Below are 18,671 nucleotides of genomic sequence, written 5' to 3'. Positions count from 1 at the left end.
TATATCAACATTATTAATGCATATAATCATCAATGAAAATAAGCATTAATGAAAGTCCTATATGCGCATTTAATGCTACCATATAATGCTTACAAGCATTAGGATAAAACATTTATACATTGTGATTTGGGGAGCTGCAAGTGTTTGTCTCGAAATATAACATAACGAAACATAACATAACGCTTTGGTTTATTATTGGAAAGGACTATTCTCAATTCATTTATATGAACTAACAGTGGTCCAGATAACAAAGGCACAACAGAGAAACACACATGTTGCAGCAGTACCTCGGTTCGAATCTCATAAGGTAATTTTCATATAACAATTGTTTCTCATTCCAAACAGTGCATCGTAAATCTGAATAATGATAAGATAGATACACCGGGGCCAAGATGAAACAATTTTCCCATAGTTCAACTTGAAATTTATCTTAAAAAATCACTAAATCTCCAAATTGAAATCTGTTTGCAGCATATATACAAGGTATAAGGGTATAGGAAAAATAGGGATTAACACTGAATGTTTCGAAAAATATCAATTTTGAAAATGTTTAGTTTTCATATGCATTTTTTCAACTCATCGCGTAGAGCGGGGTAAGTCGAAACGCGGAACTATCATAAGTTTAGTGTATGGTTTTGCTTCTCTAAACTATCTAGTACTGATTCATGAAACGCTAAATTAAAAGAATCGAAATGGGTTTGGTACACGTGAGATGTTGGGGAGTAGTCTGATTCACACAAAATGGACTAGGAATTAATATACGAAACGATAACATCAAGAATACTATTTTAAACGCGGCCACTAATGAGGTTTATGGGATCATTCAAATATTACGTAACGTACTCAAAAAGGGAGGAGGGGATGGCTTGTGGAGACTTGCTCAGAAATAAATCCAACTAAATCTAAACATTTTTATGCAAATGACCAGTTGCTACATGTTATGTAATGTAAAATATGTAAAATTTAAAACGCGTTTTTCTCGAAACCATGTTTTGTAAACTGGTGGGAGTTCTACCTCCGGAACGGTCCATCCGATTCCGATGGAATAGGTTTTCCCAGATTCTCCACTAAATTTCCTGTCATCGTAGGATTTTTACGATATTTTTGAAAATAAAATTTGGTGAATGTTTTTGTATCGATTTTTGAAGCAAAAACGCATTTTTTTTACAAAAAATGTCACCATTTTGTCGTAAATCAATATTTTTAAAAAATCCTACGTACGATGACAGGAAATATATCAAAGATAACGAAATAAAATCATTGGTTGAAATCGGTCCATTAGGAAAATTTGTAGAACACCCACCAGTCTACAAGGATTTGGCTGCAAGGGTTCAACAAACCGGTCGCGGCTATTCAGGGGACATTTCAATTGGCACCAATGTTCTTTTGTTTGTTAAGTGACATATACCTAATAAAACTGTGATATCAGATTAATCATAGTAATTTATTTTCCCGTTGGGAAAAATTCGCGAAAATCACATACTTTTTATGGTAGTTCATAGTGTACTACCCTCTTAATACTTAGTTGAGATTTCTTAAGCCAAATAACACGCCTCGAATGTATTCCAAGGGGCAAGCTCTAGAATACGCGTGACCACAGTGCAAGTCGAAAAATTTCGCTGACGAGAAATACCCCGGCCAGAACGGGAATCGAACCCGTACAACCGGCATGATAATTTGAGACGCTAACCACTCGGCCACGGGTGCATCCGTTAAATGAATACCAATAGCGCCCTAAAAAGTACACAATAGCAATAGACATGCACGGTCCGTGATACCGTGCGCGTGTAAACGAGTTATGATTTTGCGCGCGAATACAGGAGGGTTGACCTAACATTTCCAAAAATAGCTAAATGTCCAAACCAAAATACCTATGATTGTGGAAGTTTCATAAAAATGTGGCACAATAGTTTTGAATTGTAATGAATTACATATTTCAAAACAGAAATTAACCGGGCAAACATAATGCACCAGGCAAATGTATGCCATCCTTACTAAAGGATCGTATCCTATGTTTCAAACTAACCGGGCAATCAGTGGAACACAGGTTTGCTTGCGAGAGACTGCCGCATATGACGGCGGGTCGACGGCCGACCCGGCTCACGTCATCTCGGCGGCTGGGGCCGCCTCGATTCCGTATCCTCGTTTATAATGAAGGATAAGATTTTTTTCTGTGTGGCAGATAACGCAAAAAAGACATGGGTAAACCCATGATGTTTTTCCCGTGTCAGAATATTTCTAGCTTACTTGTGATATGTCGCTTTTTTCTCTCGGGTTATTTCTGTTGCTTTTATTTCCCTCTTGTTTTTTCCCGGACACTCTGCTAAACATAAGCTTAATTCGTTTGTTTTCGCAGGATACAAAATAAAGAGCACCCTGGGGCGCCCTGGTCATGTTGAAGCAGCTAAATACAGTGGTCCAATGTACGTTGCAGTTCGTTCATTTTTATTCCATGGGCTCGATTTCAAAAGGGTGTGCGAGCTGTCTGAATTCGGGATTATTGAGCATCACGGAATAATTAATAGCTAGTTCATAATACAGGGTCTTTCAGATTAAACGCTTACGCAACAAATTTTAATAACTTCTACAAAAGTGAACCGATTTTTATGTATAAAAAACGAAAATAAAGTTTATTTTAAGACATTTTCGATGTGACCACCCTTTTTTTCGGTAATGCGTTTCAACCCTTTCAGGACCATAAGATGTCCAAGACTAAATATGCCAATACCACACAATATTTTAGCTATTGTGGGTGTAAAGTAAGAGAATCTCACTAGAAAATCAGAGCAGGGTGTATAGGTTTCCTATAATTTCATGGGAAATATTTTTCTCTATGGACCATAAAAGTAAATAAACGAAGAGTTAGGTTTATTATAACGATATTTTATTTATTGCTTTGTAATACAAAAAAAAACATAATAAAATTTATCAGAAAAGTAAAATAAATAGTTAGTTATGGTATTCTACGAAACAATTTCTTGTGAAGCACAGGCCGAAGTCAGAAGTCAGACCGAACCATGTTTAAGGCTTCGGCTTCGGTTGCTCGAGTAATACCATTTCACTAAAAATACACGTTCTTGTGAATTGACACTAAATACCACCCGATCAGACTGAACGAGTAGCCAAATATTATCGTCCCGAAGTGAGGAATGCAGTGTTACCATCGAAGGAGTGAAAAAAAAATTGTATAAGGAGACATTCGATTTTTTTGCGTGAGCGTTTAATTTGAAAGACCCCTGTACATAATTAATGTGAATGAAGGACCAGACGAGACAGGCGAGATTTATAAAAAAACATAGATATTTTCGATTTATCATTCTAATCAATTAAATTGTGATGCAATATTAGTTGACAAAAATGATCCAAGGAAAGATCTATCTTAGGATGGAATTAATTCCAGGGTCTTATTTTGGTTCTGGGTAATGTAGAAAGAAGGTTGAAGTTGATCAAGGAATGTAGTAATTGGTTTGCACTCATTACCTGGGATACATCTTAGCGGCCTATGAGGCTAAGCCATCGCACAACCTCAGTAACAGCACAAATCGTCAAATAGTGCTTGAAAGGTGGCTGGCTACATTCGGCCATTACTACAGATGTAGGACGATAGACCGACACGGATATTGCGCAATGATGTGGACAGAATGAAAAGCGTTACAATTCGGGGCTTAAGGGGGGACCCAGGTCTGGAAAATCGAAAAAATGAGTTTTTGTTTTTCGCATTTTTAGGAAACTTATGTCTTATGACCAGAAATGTTGCCCTAAAAGGATTCTTCGATATTTGATTTCGTTGGAAAGTTACAGCCAAAAGTATGAGGTCACTTCCAGGGATATAGTATTGCTGTACGAATTTTCAAACGCGTTTTTCTCGAAACCATGTTATTTCAATTGGTGGTATCGATATCTCAGGATCTATTCGACCGATTTGGCTGAAATTTTTTTATCAGCATGTAAAAATGAATTATCTAAGGCGTTACATAGCCGTTTTTTGATATTTCATTTTTTCGATTTATTAAAAATCGCTATTTAGAGATTTTTCATAGAAATATCTCATTCATTTTTTCATTTTTTTTATCTCACTTCACTTTATTCGTAACATCCGAAAAAATCCACGAAAATTCATTATTTTCCGACCTTCCAGACAAGGGTACCCCCTTAACGTGTTAATAATTCCTCCTGAAGAGTTATTTCAAAAATTCCGTTTCATTCTAAAATAGTACCCGAAGTGATAAAATGTTGACTTATGGTTGGATTCCAAGGCATTCAGATTTTGTCAGATTTTATTAAGCACTTCTGTAGAGGCAATTACAATTTCGTTCTTCGAGAAACCAATGAAACAATTAATCCCTTCACCTACAACATCGAGTTTTACTCGTGGTGCACTTGCATATCAAAGAGCGCTAGGACGCTTAGCAGAGTAGTTAAATCACTCGATGCGTGACCGAATGAAATCATGGTCTAAGGACTTAATATTTTATCTTTTTTTAAGAAAATGATATCAATACATACATTTATAAGTCTTACTTCAAAGCATCCTGAATAGTTCTACCGCATTTTGGCATATTTGTAACACAATCATTTCAGCACAGCAGAGAGATACTGGTGACAAGGATACTCAAGTGAAAAGCACCCCCAACGGAGGCTGGAATCCGAATGGCCTACGTGATTACATAACAAAACAGAAATGGAGGAAATGACAATCTTCTCTCATTGCTCTCCGCTCGTGGAAAGAACGTCTCTCGCATGACGCTAAAGAATAACGTAAACATGCTTAACTTCAAATAAATAGGGGAATGTTTATCCAGAACAAATGTGTATCAAAGACATAAAGCACACTCATACATTTGTGGTGTGAGAAAAAAACATCTGATTGAAACGCAAGTATTTTTATTTGGTATCCTTCATCATTCAATATAACGTTGTTTTGCCGCTACGTCTCATGATTGTGTAGTAATCTGTGTTAACACTTCATCTCCTCCACATACTCATATGTGGGAGTAAATTCTTTTCATATGCGAATACAGGGTGGTTCGTTGTTTATTTTGTAGAGTGAAGGAGATGATAGGGAATGTTGGACAACGAATTAGGATAGGGCGATCTTTATAAAAAACTCGATCTTGACTAATCGATTTTCAAAACGGCGCAGCGATCGATTCACTGATTGAATCGGGACCAAAGAATCGATCTTTGAAAAATCGAATGCCTTTTTTCCAATTTATTTACTTGTTCTATATAAGTGTTGTCTTTTCTTTAAACATGGAATAAACATTTCACATTTCAATTTTTTTATTCAAACACCAAAGACATTTTATTTTGATCCTCAGAATGAAGGTCATCAAAAACTTGAAACCTTCAGCGTGAGAGGTATGGATCTTACCACTACGTCAGATCGCCTCCACGAATATCCAGTTGCTGTTGCAGAAACTATCCATCCAATGTAACTCACTAGGAAGAAAAATTTGAGCTTATCGAGCTTAAGTGCCCCCGTGGTCGAGTGATTAACGTCCCACATTATCATGTCGAGGGTTCAGGCTCGATTCCGGAAATTCTCTCGTCAAATATTTTTTCCGACTTGCAATGTGATCACGCGTATTCTAGAGCTTGCCATTCCAGAATACATCCAAGGCGTGTTATTCGACATAGGAATCTCAACTAAGTACTACTAATAAAAATGACGCAGGTAATGCCTACGTTGAGAAGGCAACAATTCCACTGGGAATGTTAGTGCCATCCAAAAAGAAAATAAGCTTGAAGTGATTCAAGTTCAAAAACTGCTTAAAGTCTAAGAAATTCGATAATTGCTAGATATATTGTCACTGACCTAACGTGATCGGAAAGGTAGTTTAGGAGAGGATGATTGGATTTAAGTCCTACGACATGTCACTTGACGATTGAATACCAGATCACACACCGAAACTGCATTCTAGCGATCAACATAGTCCCAGTCGATTCCATGGCTTAGCTCCGTAATGAGCAGCCACACTTGGTTTGTTGGGTCGCTTATTGTCCACGGTGTTCCTATGCTCACACATTTAAGCTTTTGACGAGTTTGTCCAATGAAAACCGTCGGGCAGGATTGATACGGAATCTTATAAATACCAGACATTTCGTCCAGCAGGGCCTTGTCCGTGAGAGAACACAGAAGTATTTCATACGGTCTACAAACAGCTTCCGTAAGCTTAATCTCAATTTTATTAAATTTGTTTGAAATTATTCAATGTAAACTTAGATAATTTCCTATATTTCATTCTCTAACCAACATTTTGTTGGTTTTTATATTTTTGAGTGATTTTTTTTTTAAATTTTGTGTTTTTTTTAATTTGTTTTCGAAAAATTTAACTCGAAATGTTGGTTAGATAAAGAAATGCAGGGAATTATTTATGCTTCCATTAAAAAATATCAAACAAATTTTGAAAAAAAAAATATTTTGAAAATCAAAATTCATTTTTCTCAAACATGTTTTTTTTTAAATTATGAAAAAATAGTTATGAATAGCCTTTACAATTTCCAACAAGTCATCCATACATCGAAAGATGGGTACATTTATAGGGAGAATTTTTCCAACAACTTTTTTATGTTTTTTAATAACTATTAGTGTTTAACTCGTAACATTTTATGTATAAATTATCGCGATTTACATGTTCTACAAACTTTTTTTCCATTTAGAAACGTGAGAATTTACACACCAAAGTGTTGCGAGTGAAACATTATTTTTGGAGTCTCCATACAAAAATTCCTTGTATTCCAGAAACTATAAAAATAGAAAGTTGATGTCTTCGACTTTGTCGAACACGCTATATCACTATTATGACTTTGAACAAAATTAGGATTAGTATTATGTTTTTCAAAGAAAACATGAAAAAGTTGTTGTTAAGAAAAAAAATCCCTGCAAAAGTGCCCATCCTCCGATGTATGAGTGACTTGATGGAAATTGTAAGGACTATTAATTGAGAATTTAAAAAAATACGTTTTTGGGTTAAGTGAATTGAAAATTTAAAAATAATTTTTTAACGTAATTTTTCTTCAAAAGAATTTTGGCATTTTTTTATGCTATGCTTTTTCGAAGATTTCAAGTATGCAACGTTGCTTGAATGACCAATATATTGACACCCACAATGTTCACTGCAGTCTGAGATATTGCTGCCAATGGCCAGTCGAGTTGGCATGAAATTCGTCAACTGGAACATGCTTAAAAACCTTTTTTCAGAGGATGTTTTTCTTCCTTCCGTTCGCTCTTAAATTCTCGGGAATGTTTGATAATGCCACGCTATCACCCGAGGAAGTATCAACAGCCGCCAAGAATGTTCCGGCACATTCGTACTGAAAAAGAGCGCCCAAACACTGCTCGCCCCGCTATAATTTCCAATTTCCGGCCTAAAACAAAAAGCTATGAAAAATAATACAAATCACGATTGCGATCACGATTTTTTTTTTCAGAGAAGGCTACCTAATTGGCTTTAATTTGATATATCAATCATCTGATTCGGCTCAGTAGTTCAGAAGTTATAATTTTTTAAAAAAGGTATACTTCATTTTTCGGATCACCCTAAAATTGAAATGGTGACGCTAATGAAAAAATAAAAAAAAATACGGGTCTATTATTTTCGACGCTCGCTCGCACCTTCACAAAAACTCAAACTCTTTACAATATTTTTCGTTACCGAACTAACAAAAACAAATCGCCAATAATTGCTACGGCTTCCATGGGCCACTTGTCCCCATCCTCCCCAGAGGTAAACAGTCTCTTTGTTTATTCGCTGTTTTCTTCATTCGTGTGGAGCAAAATAAGACCGCTGCCGATCGTTTGTCACAAGCGCAGTTGTTTTCAACTCATCCAATCGAACAGACATACTTTCTACTGCGAGTTGCTGCATTTGCTCAACCATTATTTTCCGGAGAAGAGAAGTGTTAACACAAAAAGTCAATCACGGCCATCATAGCAATTACTGTCTCCGAAGTGAAATCTATACGAACCTCAATATTGTCAATTCAGTTGATTTGCTCTGCGTTCAAATCAGTCACGAATACCCAATCATTCGATCCATTGATCCCACAGGAACATCCGGAAGAGCATGAGTGAAAAACATTAATGTCTACAGAAACGGAAAGAGTGTGAAATAGCTTAAGGCCGAGTTATATATCCAAGCCGATCGCGTTTTGAGAAAGTTTATTTGTTGCGTAAAGGGTTGCAAAAAAACATGTTGTCTACAATGATAAAAGCTGCTGGCCGTCAGCTGATTCGTGCCTCCGAAAAGCAAAATATGCAACAAATTCGGGTCATCTCCAAGAGCAGTGAAGTGAATAACTCAGACTACATGACTCTGCGAGAAGATCAAAATCGGAAAGGAAGCCGAATTCATCACAAGATGCAGTTAAGACAGAAAAGAGTGTCCAGGTAATGGTTTATTGGGTATATATTGTTTATGCGTATTTCCTACGTCGTCACTAAGTTTTATATTTTTGTTTCGATAATCGAAAAACTTGTGCTTTCTCAAATGAAAGTTCGAATTATACATATACTGTGATAACGTACGATGAGAGTGGGAATGTTTACAATTTCTGTGATGGAACGAAAAGCGAGCCATTACTGGCTGCCGAATGGTCACGTCCCATTGCATACATGCAATGGACGCGGTTGCGCAATGCGCATCGGCTCCCCATATCCTATAGTCTCAGGCGTGGTGCATCCGTTTCATTCTGTGTTTATTCTGATCGAGATATGTTGGCGAGCAATTGAAACATTCTATGTTGTCAACATTGCGGGTATGTTCAAATATTAATGATCATTTTGCCATGAGCACGCCATTTGCACAAGATGGAACTCTGTCACGAGGAAGTTGTGCAAAAATCGTGTTTGGTGTTTACCGATTAACTGAAACTGTAATCTTGCGAAAACAACGCACCGCTTGTTATCAAGTATTTCGTTGCAAACAAAAATAATCATGAGTATGCATCGGTGATTGACCTCAGTTGACTATTTTGGGAGAGTGTGTATTTCTTTAAACTTTGTGCGCCGTTAAAATTACGCGTGTATCATACGCGACAGTTGAATTGAACTGGGATGAGAGTAAGCTATGAGATGTATACCATAGTTTCGATTATTTGAAAAGAATTTAATCGAAATTGGCAAAACGAATTACGAAATACTTTTTTTTTCAAGTGATCAACATTACAACTCCCGAAAATCTATCCATGAAGTTGTCAATACATCTTATGGTGGAAGCTTCCCAAAAACACAATTTTCTTTATTCTATGACCAATTGAAATTACGACTGGTTTTTGAATAGGGTGTAATCGAAATCAAAAAAAATCATAGCTCATAATCCAGATGTCTGATTAAAATACGATGTTCGACAAAGTTGTTGGAAAATCAAAGAACTATTTAGGAAAAATAACATTTCAATAACATTAAAAAATCTTACTCAAAAATTGAATTTAATATTAACAACTTTTATAGCTCAAAACACCCCTCCCCCCTCCGATATGTTTCTGTATGTTTTTATTAGAAAGCCCTTCCAATTTAACACAGTTTGATGTAAAGTGGTGCCGTGGTAAACTCTCCTAAATGAAGATACGAATTTTTGAAAATTTATGTAATTTCAGTACTTTGTGAAATTTTAGCTTTACAAGAAAAGTAACACAATAAGCCGATTCTACACGCAATTTTGCATGAAAAACTACACAAAGTTTACTGTCATAAGACTGACCGTTTTCGACATACACTGGACAAAAAATAGAGGAACAGGGGCGAAGTCGGAAATTTGAGGTGATTTTTGACATACTGTAACTTCGTGAAAAATCAATGCATATTGATGGGATTTACATCATGTTGAAGTTAAAAATTTCAGCGATTAGAATATTTTACGTACATATCATTACGTACCATCATTAAAAAAACATTCAAGTTCAATTAAAAAAAACAGGAAGTGGGTTATATCTATTGTATAACCGCAAGAGTGACGTAGAACTATCGTTGATTTAGAGATCATTTGTTTGAAGTTGAATCTGAATTCATTCTGAATGAATGAATATTTGGGGGACTTCGAAAACGAGAGCGTTACGTTGGAGGCACAAGGTTTTATGCATCCAATATTGGATACGGAAATATCCTACTGATGGGGAAGAATAATCTTCAGAAGCTATCCTGTTAATTGCGATTGATTGAAAAATCACAAAACCCAATGTATTTGGTCACAGTGTTACATGGATAGAAAACATTAAAATAAACTTTTTCACATGAATGTAATTTTAAATTTCCAGAGGAACTGGCAGATTATTTTCAGTAACGATTAGATATTTCCACATTTTCCTCGATACTGGAAGCCCACCAATGGTTTATGCTAACTCGATAACCATCTGTTAATAGCACTTGATTGAAACATATTTGGTCACAGTGTAACATGGATAGAAAACATTCAAATAAACTCTTTCACATGAATGTATTTTTAAATTCCCAGAGGAACTGGTAGATTATTTTCCGGATCTTTCTCGATGCTGAATGGCATCCAAACAGAAAGAATTCCGTGCGTGTATGTGTGTGTGTAGCGGCTACTTCGATGGTCACCTTCTCTTCTCCTGAAGGATCGGCTTCTCTGTGCTCCCTCACAGTTTCAAACAAACTGCTTGCGTTTCAGGGCAGATCTCGATCCTTCGCCGTCCAGCACCCTCAGCAACGATGTTGTCTTGTCGATGTCCTCGCGAAAAATGAATGCATCTCACCACCAAAATATCGCTTAAGTATGCTTTTTGTGCGTATTGAATCGAGAGAAGGCGTGGTTTACGATGACAATTTGGAAGGCAAACTAGAGGGGAATGGACTCTCTGAGCTCGGAACTTTCTGAGCAATAATCGATTGCGGGCGCATACAATATTGGATACGGAAATATCCTACTGATGGGGAAGAATAATCTTCAGAAGCTATCTTGTTAATTGCGATTGATTGAAAAATCACAAAACCAAATGTATTTGGTCACAGTGTTACATGGATAGAAAACATTCAAATAAACTCTTTCACATGAATGTATTTTTAAATTCCCAGAGGAACTGGCAGATTCTTTTCCGGATCTTTCTCGATGTTGAATGGCATCCAAACGGAAAGAATTCCGCGCGTGTATGTGTGTGTGTGTAGCGGCTGCTTCGAGATCTTCCCGGGGAACCGTTTGTGGCATCACTCTCCTCCTGATGGATTCCCTTCTGGCCTAAGGTGCACAAACAGGCTCTTGGTGACATCGTTCATCCGCGCTTTCATGATAAACGAAGAGCTTCACCACAACAGCGACAACATGTTCCAATCGCTGTTCAATTCGAACTGAGTGGATTTCCGAGCGGCGCTCATATACCGATTGGTGATTTCAATAGCCTGTTTTGAAAGCAATGTTAAAGGCTATTGAAACAAGTTTTTGGATCAGAAAGTAACAAGTATAGAACGCGTAGATATTTTATCTTTCGAGTGAAGTGTTTATCATACCATTTCGTTCAGTTGTTTAGAAGCTATTAACGCTCAAAATCTCGGTCTCCGGCGTAACGCTTTCGTTTTTGAAACTATGATTTTACACCCCGGTATAGAAATGAAAGACGTAGTCCTACGTCAAAAAAAGTGATATATTGGTGGTTTTTGTGCAGTGGGTGTCAACTGATAGATGTAAAATTGAATTGAATAAAACGTCTTCAGAAGAATTTTGCTCATGTTTTGTGAAGAAAATTGATAAATCTATACTTCACGATTTCATTAAAAATGAACAAGCAAGATTTTCAAAAACAAGAAAACAATGTTTGGTAGAAGGAGAAGTTATAATAATATCTGATTTTTCCGGAGATTATACTATCGTTTTACAAGAAGAGGTTCAGATCTATCATTGGAATAATTCCCAGTGCACAACACACCCGTTTTTAGTTTATTGCAATGATAATCGTACACTACAGAACATGAACTTTATTGTTATTGTTATGATTGGGCCAATGATTGTAAGCAGAATTTTAAAACTAGAAAATCCTTCTGTTATGAAGATGATTGTAGATTAGCTGAAGAAAAACTTGAATAGACTTCTAAGAAAACGAGATTAATTCCTGATACTCACAAATATGATTCATTTATACCTATTTCTGGTGATAAGAAAGCAGCTAAGATATATTCTAATTCCAAAGAAGAACCAGAAATATTTCCTGTATATATATAATCATAGTTGAAATAAATAAAAGTCGAAAAATATTATTCTTTTGTATCTATTGCTTTTATCTTCACAAATATGAATGGTATGTGAAAGAATTTTCGATGGAAATAACAATAAATAAAATAACAACAAATAAATGTTACGACATCGTATAGAAATTTCACTGGCATCATTTTCACTATAAAAATGGCTATATCTCGAGAACGGTTGGTCCCAAAATAAAACATTATATGTAAGTTTTCATGTTGAATCGTATGTAGATTTAATTTTTTATATCACTTTTCTTAAATTGTTACGATTTTACAAAGTATTGAAATTTCATATATTTTCTAAAATTCATATCTCCACCCGACCGATATAACCGATACAGTAGTTCTCAGATTTTCGTGAAAAGTGGTAATTTTGTTCTTTTATTAGACCCATATTTTTTTATTTTTTCGTAAGGGTGAAGATGATCGACGTATCAAATTGAAGCCATTGAGGTAGCCTTTTAAAAAATAGCAAAAGCAAAAATGAATTTTGTTTTCGAAATTATTAATTGTAGTCGTTTTTTGTTGTTTTCATGGCTTTGGATTCTTTTCTTGAAAGCTCAGGATTTTTTACATAAAATTTCTCGATATCTGAGATTCTAAAAAACAATTTTTTCACCTTTTTTCAATTACAAAAATTCATAACTTCTGAACTACTGGACCGATTCAGATGATCGACGTATCAAACTGAAGCTTATGATTTAGAAAAATTTTGATTTTCGTTTTTGTAATTATTGATTGAGTCAGTTTTTCATAGTTATCTCGGTTAATGATTTTTTCCATTTTTACGGTCAATGAAGACATATTACTAATTCCTTGGTAAACCAAAGAGCAACCGCTGCGAATACAAGTAATTGTAATTGAAAAAAAAATCTAGAAAATAAGAATGTTAGTCCAACTAATTATTTCTCTAAGTGTGGCAATTATTCGATTATTTTGAGGCGTTTAATCGTATCGAATAAACGACTGAAGAACATTCGGTCAGTTGATGAACCGATAATTTCAAAAATCGAACATCACTAAGTTCAGCACCAAAAAAATCTATTTGCGACGTGATTTCTCCTTCCTTTCAACGTACAGCACTTTCATCGTGCCCAAGAAGCTCACTCAGCTCCATACCGTCTGTATTCCACCCATTTTTCAAGAACTGTACGCCGAACACTTGTGCCATTATGCCTGTCCTCTTTCTCAATCTTTCTTCAGCATGTTATCTTTCTTTTGTATGATTCGTAACAATACGAAAGCATTCCGTAAAAAAAGAGAGAATGTAACGAAACGCTTATTTATGTCTAGTCTATCCAGCCTTCATCACGTTGTGCACTTTGTGTATGAGTGCCACACAGAGATCATCCGAATGTCGCGTGATCTGTGACCAGTATGCAAATAGTCAACACTGGTTCTGCTCAATAATGGGGTAACAACAGCCCTTCAGACGAGGTAGTGAATTTCTCCGGCAATGTGCCGAAAAACCGGTCAACATATTTTGTCCCACAAATAAGTCTCGTTGGATAGGTAAATCTACTTTTCAGTTCTATGAAACTGGACACCTGCGCCTTACAACTAATAGGCTCCAGTGTGATTGACCGGTTGTGCGTCGTAATCTCCAAAAGAGGTGTGACCGGTGGACGCAAACATCGTTTCTTCGTTTAGGAGACGAATAAGTCGAAAGCAGGAATACCGGTCTCGGAATTATTGCGTTCTGCGCTAGCTGGAACATCCAGAGCTCCGAAGAATGAAATACAAAACACATCGATGCAATGTGTTAACTACAATACATGCTCGATTTGCATTCTCAATGGAGTGAATGGTTCGTGTGGGGTGGGTGTGGAACTGATTGTACTGCGCAGTTAGAATGTTATTTTCATATGTCGGACGAGCAAACGTAAACAGAGTAATTTTATATAGAAGTATAATCCATATCGGGAATGCGTGTTTTTGTCTGTTGATAAGCTTCAGAAAATAGATATCATTGTGTAGCATAGAATGTTAATTTTAATTTATTTTGATTTCAAAGAAATTTTTCGAGATTTTCCCACATGAGGTATACATGCGTATCGTAAGCGTTAACTATCAGAGAAACTGTTCTCTGCACATTCATAACGATACATAAACTGAATCAGTTTCGTTTCGATCAACTTTCAACAGCTACAATTAGAAAAGCTGCATTTGAAGGGCTTATGCTGATTCGTTAGAGAAGTTGAAGTTGATTTTTCATTGAATCTACAAATACTTTTGCCTTTGGATGATTTGACCATAACGTCAGAGTGACACGTGTGTAGAGATGCTTTCAAAGAGATGCCGGTTACTGTGATAACGAGTCTGATAGGTAAGATCCTGTTAATTCGTTGGTGTCGATCACGTTCCCACGTTTAGCAAATCTTAGAGCGAATAAAACTACTGTCAGTCTTATAACTGAACAAATATGTTTCTACCGATAGAAAGAGGTCACACATGAATGCAAACTAAGCAATATAAGAAATGATTTATCCTTCATTCTGTGCATATGATAACGAAATAAATTGTATAGCGGTAATATATAATTTTTTATAATTATTCATCCTACGCACGCTCACGTTTGATAGAAATAGTAAAGCTCAACGTTTCGTTATCCGTTCAAGAAAATGTTGTACAAAGAATTAGAATAATTTCATAAAAGTGTTACAAAATGTCATAGACATTTTTATCAAAATAGAGCGCAAATCAATTGCACTTTGCGTTCAAAAAACAAGGAATAAATTGGTGTCCAGATATGACCGCACCTGTAAAAGTACGAATTTATTTCATCCAATTCGTAACAACTTGCAGATGATGAAGTGGTGTCTAACGTAGGATCAGAATAATCTGAACTGCAAATACGCTTACAAAATATTTAGAATAATTTTTCATCCAGGACCGTTGAGTTGGGGTTTGAATTATCCACGGAGAAAACAGACATGATCGTTTGGGGTAAACCGTTCAATCATTCCAGATATTGGAGTACATCGGTGTCTGGTAAGACGAAATGAGAATAATCTAAGAAATGTGTTACAAAATAGCATATATAATTTCTTCAAAATAGTGTGCAAATCATTTGGGCATTGACATTGAGGTTCATAAAGCTATAGAGGTGACCTCTGTGGCCGCGAATATGATACATTCATTCCCTTGCACTTGCACAATGAGGATGGCTTGCCACTCCTAAGTGCCGTTCAGTGTGTTATTTGTGTAATTTCGCTGGTTCAGGTCAATCACGGAGAGCAATTACGAAGAAAATAAGCAACATTTCGGTATAGTAAATTATAATCTTTCAGGAATATAGCTTCGCTAATTTTAGAGTATAAATTACAATTATAACTAATCAAAATTCTGCTACATCTCAGCTACAGGTTTGAAAGTGAAATGTACGTTATATCGAAGTTACCCAGTACTCAGTTCCAAGATATGTTGCCAGTGAAAATATTTTTTTTTCAGTTTTGAGTCAGTTTGAAGCTGTAAAGTTATATTAGGTTGGGGAAAAAGGTATCCATTATTTTCTCGGTAGCTGGATTCCGTGATCAATTTCTTGGGTAATATCGATCATACAATTTTATATTTAGGCTCGTTGTAAAGTTTTCACACTAAAAAAAACTTGCTATTTTGACGTAGGACTACGTCTTTCATTTCTGTACCGGGGTGTAAGTTCAAAGTTTCGAAAACGAGAGAGTGTCGCTGAACTGCAAGGGTTCGAACGTTAATACCTCTTTTCCGATAATCATTTCATTCGAAAGACAAAATATCCACGTGTTATATGATTGTTAATTATTGACCCTAAAAGTTGTTTGAATAGCTTTAAAATTGCTTAGAAAACAGGTTACTGAAACCGTATATAAACTCGCAAACGATCTGGAAATCCATTCATTTGCTGCGGTGATGTGAGATGAGGACGGTCGCACTTAGATGCCTTTGCATTATGGTCTTCTTTTCCAATTCCATTTCTCTTCTTCAGTTGAACCGTACGGATGAGTATAAAACATGACGCTTCCTTTGCTTTCGTCCACTACTACCTCTACTCTCGTACCGTGACAACTCGCTTCATTGAGACCAAGCAGACAGCTCCGAAATCTACCGGTGGTAAGGCTCCACGAAAGCAGCCGTCGCTTTGCGTGAAATTCGTCGCTATCAGGAGTCGACCGAATTACTGATCCGCAAGCTACCCTTCCAGCGTTTGGTTCGTGAAGTTGCCCAGGACTTCAAAACCGACTTGCGCTTCCAAAGCTCTGCCATTATGGCACTGCAGGAGGCAAGCGAGGCATATTTAGAAGCCTATTCGAAGATACCAATTTGTGTGCTATCCACGCGTCACATCGTGCCCAAGGACATCCAGCTGGCCCGTCGTATCCGAGGAGAGCGTGCTATTACCTTAGCCTATAATTAACGGCCCTTTTCGGGGATACCAAATTTGATGGATTAGAGTTCAGAAAAGTTTCTAAAGGCCGAACTGAAAGGAGAATTTAGCGAAAATCGTGGTATCGATGATAATTCGATACCGATGGGTGCCCCTGACTTTGGATTTGATAATGAAAAATACGAAATACAGTAGAACCCCGATTATCCGCTAAATAGTCGGGCTAGATCACCGTGTATAACGAAAATCGCGGATAACGCAATAAAGGGCTAAAAATGGGGAGCAAACAGAAAAAAATATATACGAATTTCAAGATTGTGACAAACGGCAGCGATGTTTGAAATGAAACTGGGTGAAAATTATGTTTTATCACTCCAGAAATTATTTAACTATTCATCTGTAAGATCGTGTACATATAATGTGAAAGCCATGACCAAAACAAAAGAGCAAGACTCTACCACTCACTGACAAATGATCTAATCGCTAATCTCTAAACGGTTTGAATTCATGAAAACTGTGTTAACCCTACCCGTATTTTGAATGCTTATAACTCGAACATTTCTCAACAGATCGGAAAGATGTTTGCATCAATTGATAAGAAATATTTCTAGGCGTCTATCACAATAAATAAAATGTTATTTTCCATGAGATGAACAAACGAATAACTGTAAAATGTCAAGCGTTATCTAAACGCCCTAACTGCCAAGTATTGATTGGCCCGATTTACGGTTTCCCCAACACAGACTTATTTTGGGTATTTTTGTGCCCACCGAGCTGTGTTTTCCTAACACGGACTTCAACATCAATGTGCCGGGGGGAATCCGTTATATCAAAACATGCAATTCGGGGTATTTTTTCCCACTGAGCTGCGTTTCCCTAACACGGACTTCAGAATTAATGCGCCTGGGGGAATCCGCTTTGCAAATACATGCAAGTCGGGGATTTTTTTTGGTGTTGAGTACTTTTGTACTCGCTTGTCGTTGAGCAGACCGGAATGTTTCCCTAAAGCCTGCGAAAGTCGTCATTTCAGATACTAGAGGTGACTGAACTTTCACGGTTCGAGAACTACGTAAACATGAGATGTGCAATAATTGCAGAGAGAAATGTAAAATACAATGATCGTTTGACAATTCTTCCGTTCACATATTTTGGTATTCCTAGGCATCACATAAAAGGACGTTCATCAAATTCATTCGTAACGAAGAACATAATCTATTACAAAAATTTCAATGCATTCTAAAATAATATTCGAAGTGGTAAACAAGTGGTTGCATAAAATAATTGCGTAGTTCTACGTCGAAAATATGCGGTCGTGTCCTAGATACAACCCCTTACAATTTTCCTTCAATGAGGACCAAGACTTCTATGAGAGAGGCATTATGAAGCTATCTTTAGAATGACAACAAATTTTCCCACAAAACGGTGCCTATTTAAACAAGATTTTGAATTTCACCCAAAAATAATGGAAAAAGGGCTCTACCACAATCCATCTAATTGCAATATTTTATTATAGAATCATATTTTGAATCACATAACCACCATACTCTTCGGATCCCTGTTTTTAGCCCTAAAATGCTCTAGGAAAAGAGATTACAAGAGATATACTAAAAAATGATGGTCAAAAACCTATTTTGCCAAACAGCAAAAAAAAAACTTTAACATGTGTATTTTTCATTTCCAGTTTGAAAATCTCGCACGTACTATTTATCACATTTTGCCAAAAGCCTAAAATGGAATTGAAGCAGAAAGGGACATATAGAATCATATCGTACTGATTTTGGATTGACTTTAAAAGATTTCGCCATTTTTCGGACTGACCTTTTAGAATCTCGATCCTAAGACGGTTCTAGCCGTGTTCAACTACAGCAATACGCAGCTGAATGGACTCAATTGTGACACTATCCGCGAAATGTTTCACACGAAATTGTATACGTTTTTTTACTATTACTCAAGGTTTATATTGATACAGAAATTCAGCATCTGTCAAATACGAGCTATGCACTGAGGAAAAAAACACGGATAATTTCTTCTCACCCTGTACACTTTGAACAGAATTATTTCTTCCGCGAAAAATTCATCATATCGCAGCTTCTCCAAATTTGAATTCACACA

At 36.4% G+C, this 18,671-nt stretch overlaps 2 protein-coding genes across 2 annotated transcripts in view; one reads left to right on the top strand and one right to left on the bottom strand.

Moving 5' to 3' along the window:
* The window catches only part of LOC129770923 (uncharacterized), a 227,966-nt gene that overhangs the window by 186,095 nt on the left and 23,200 nt on the right, over window positions 1-18,671 (bottom strand). The window lies entirely within an intron of this gene.
* LOC129770925 (farnesyl pyrophosphate synthase) overlaps window positions 7,802-18,671 on the top strand; it is a 33,460-nt gene continuing 22,590 nt past the window's right edge. The window contains exon 1 of the mRNA XM_055774125.1: window positions 7,802-8,392. Within this exon, the coding sequence (XP_055630100.1) occupies window positions 8,196-8,392 (197 nt within the window). The 5' untranslated portion in view covers window positions 7,802-8,195. The remainder of the gene's footprint in view (window positions 8,393-18,671) is intronic.

The sequence above is a fragment of the Toxorhynchites rutilus genome, chromosome 2 (assembly GCF_029784135.1).
Source record: "Toxorhynchites rutilus septentrionalis strain SRP chromosome 2, ASM2978413v1, whole genome shotgun sequence".
NCBI lineage: Eukaryota > Metazoa > Arthropoda > Insecta > Diptera > Culicidae > Toxorhynchites > Toxorhynchites rutilus.
Note: the sequence above shows the minus strand (reverse complement) of the source record. Positions and strands in the feature narration are given on the sequence as shown.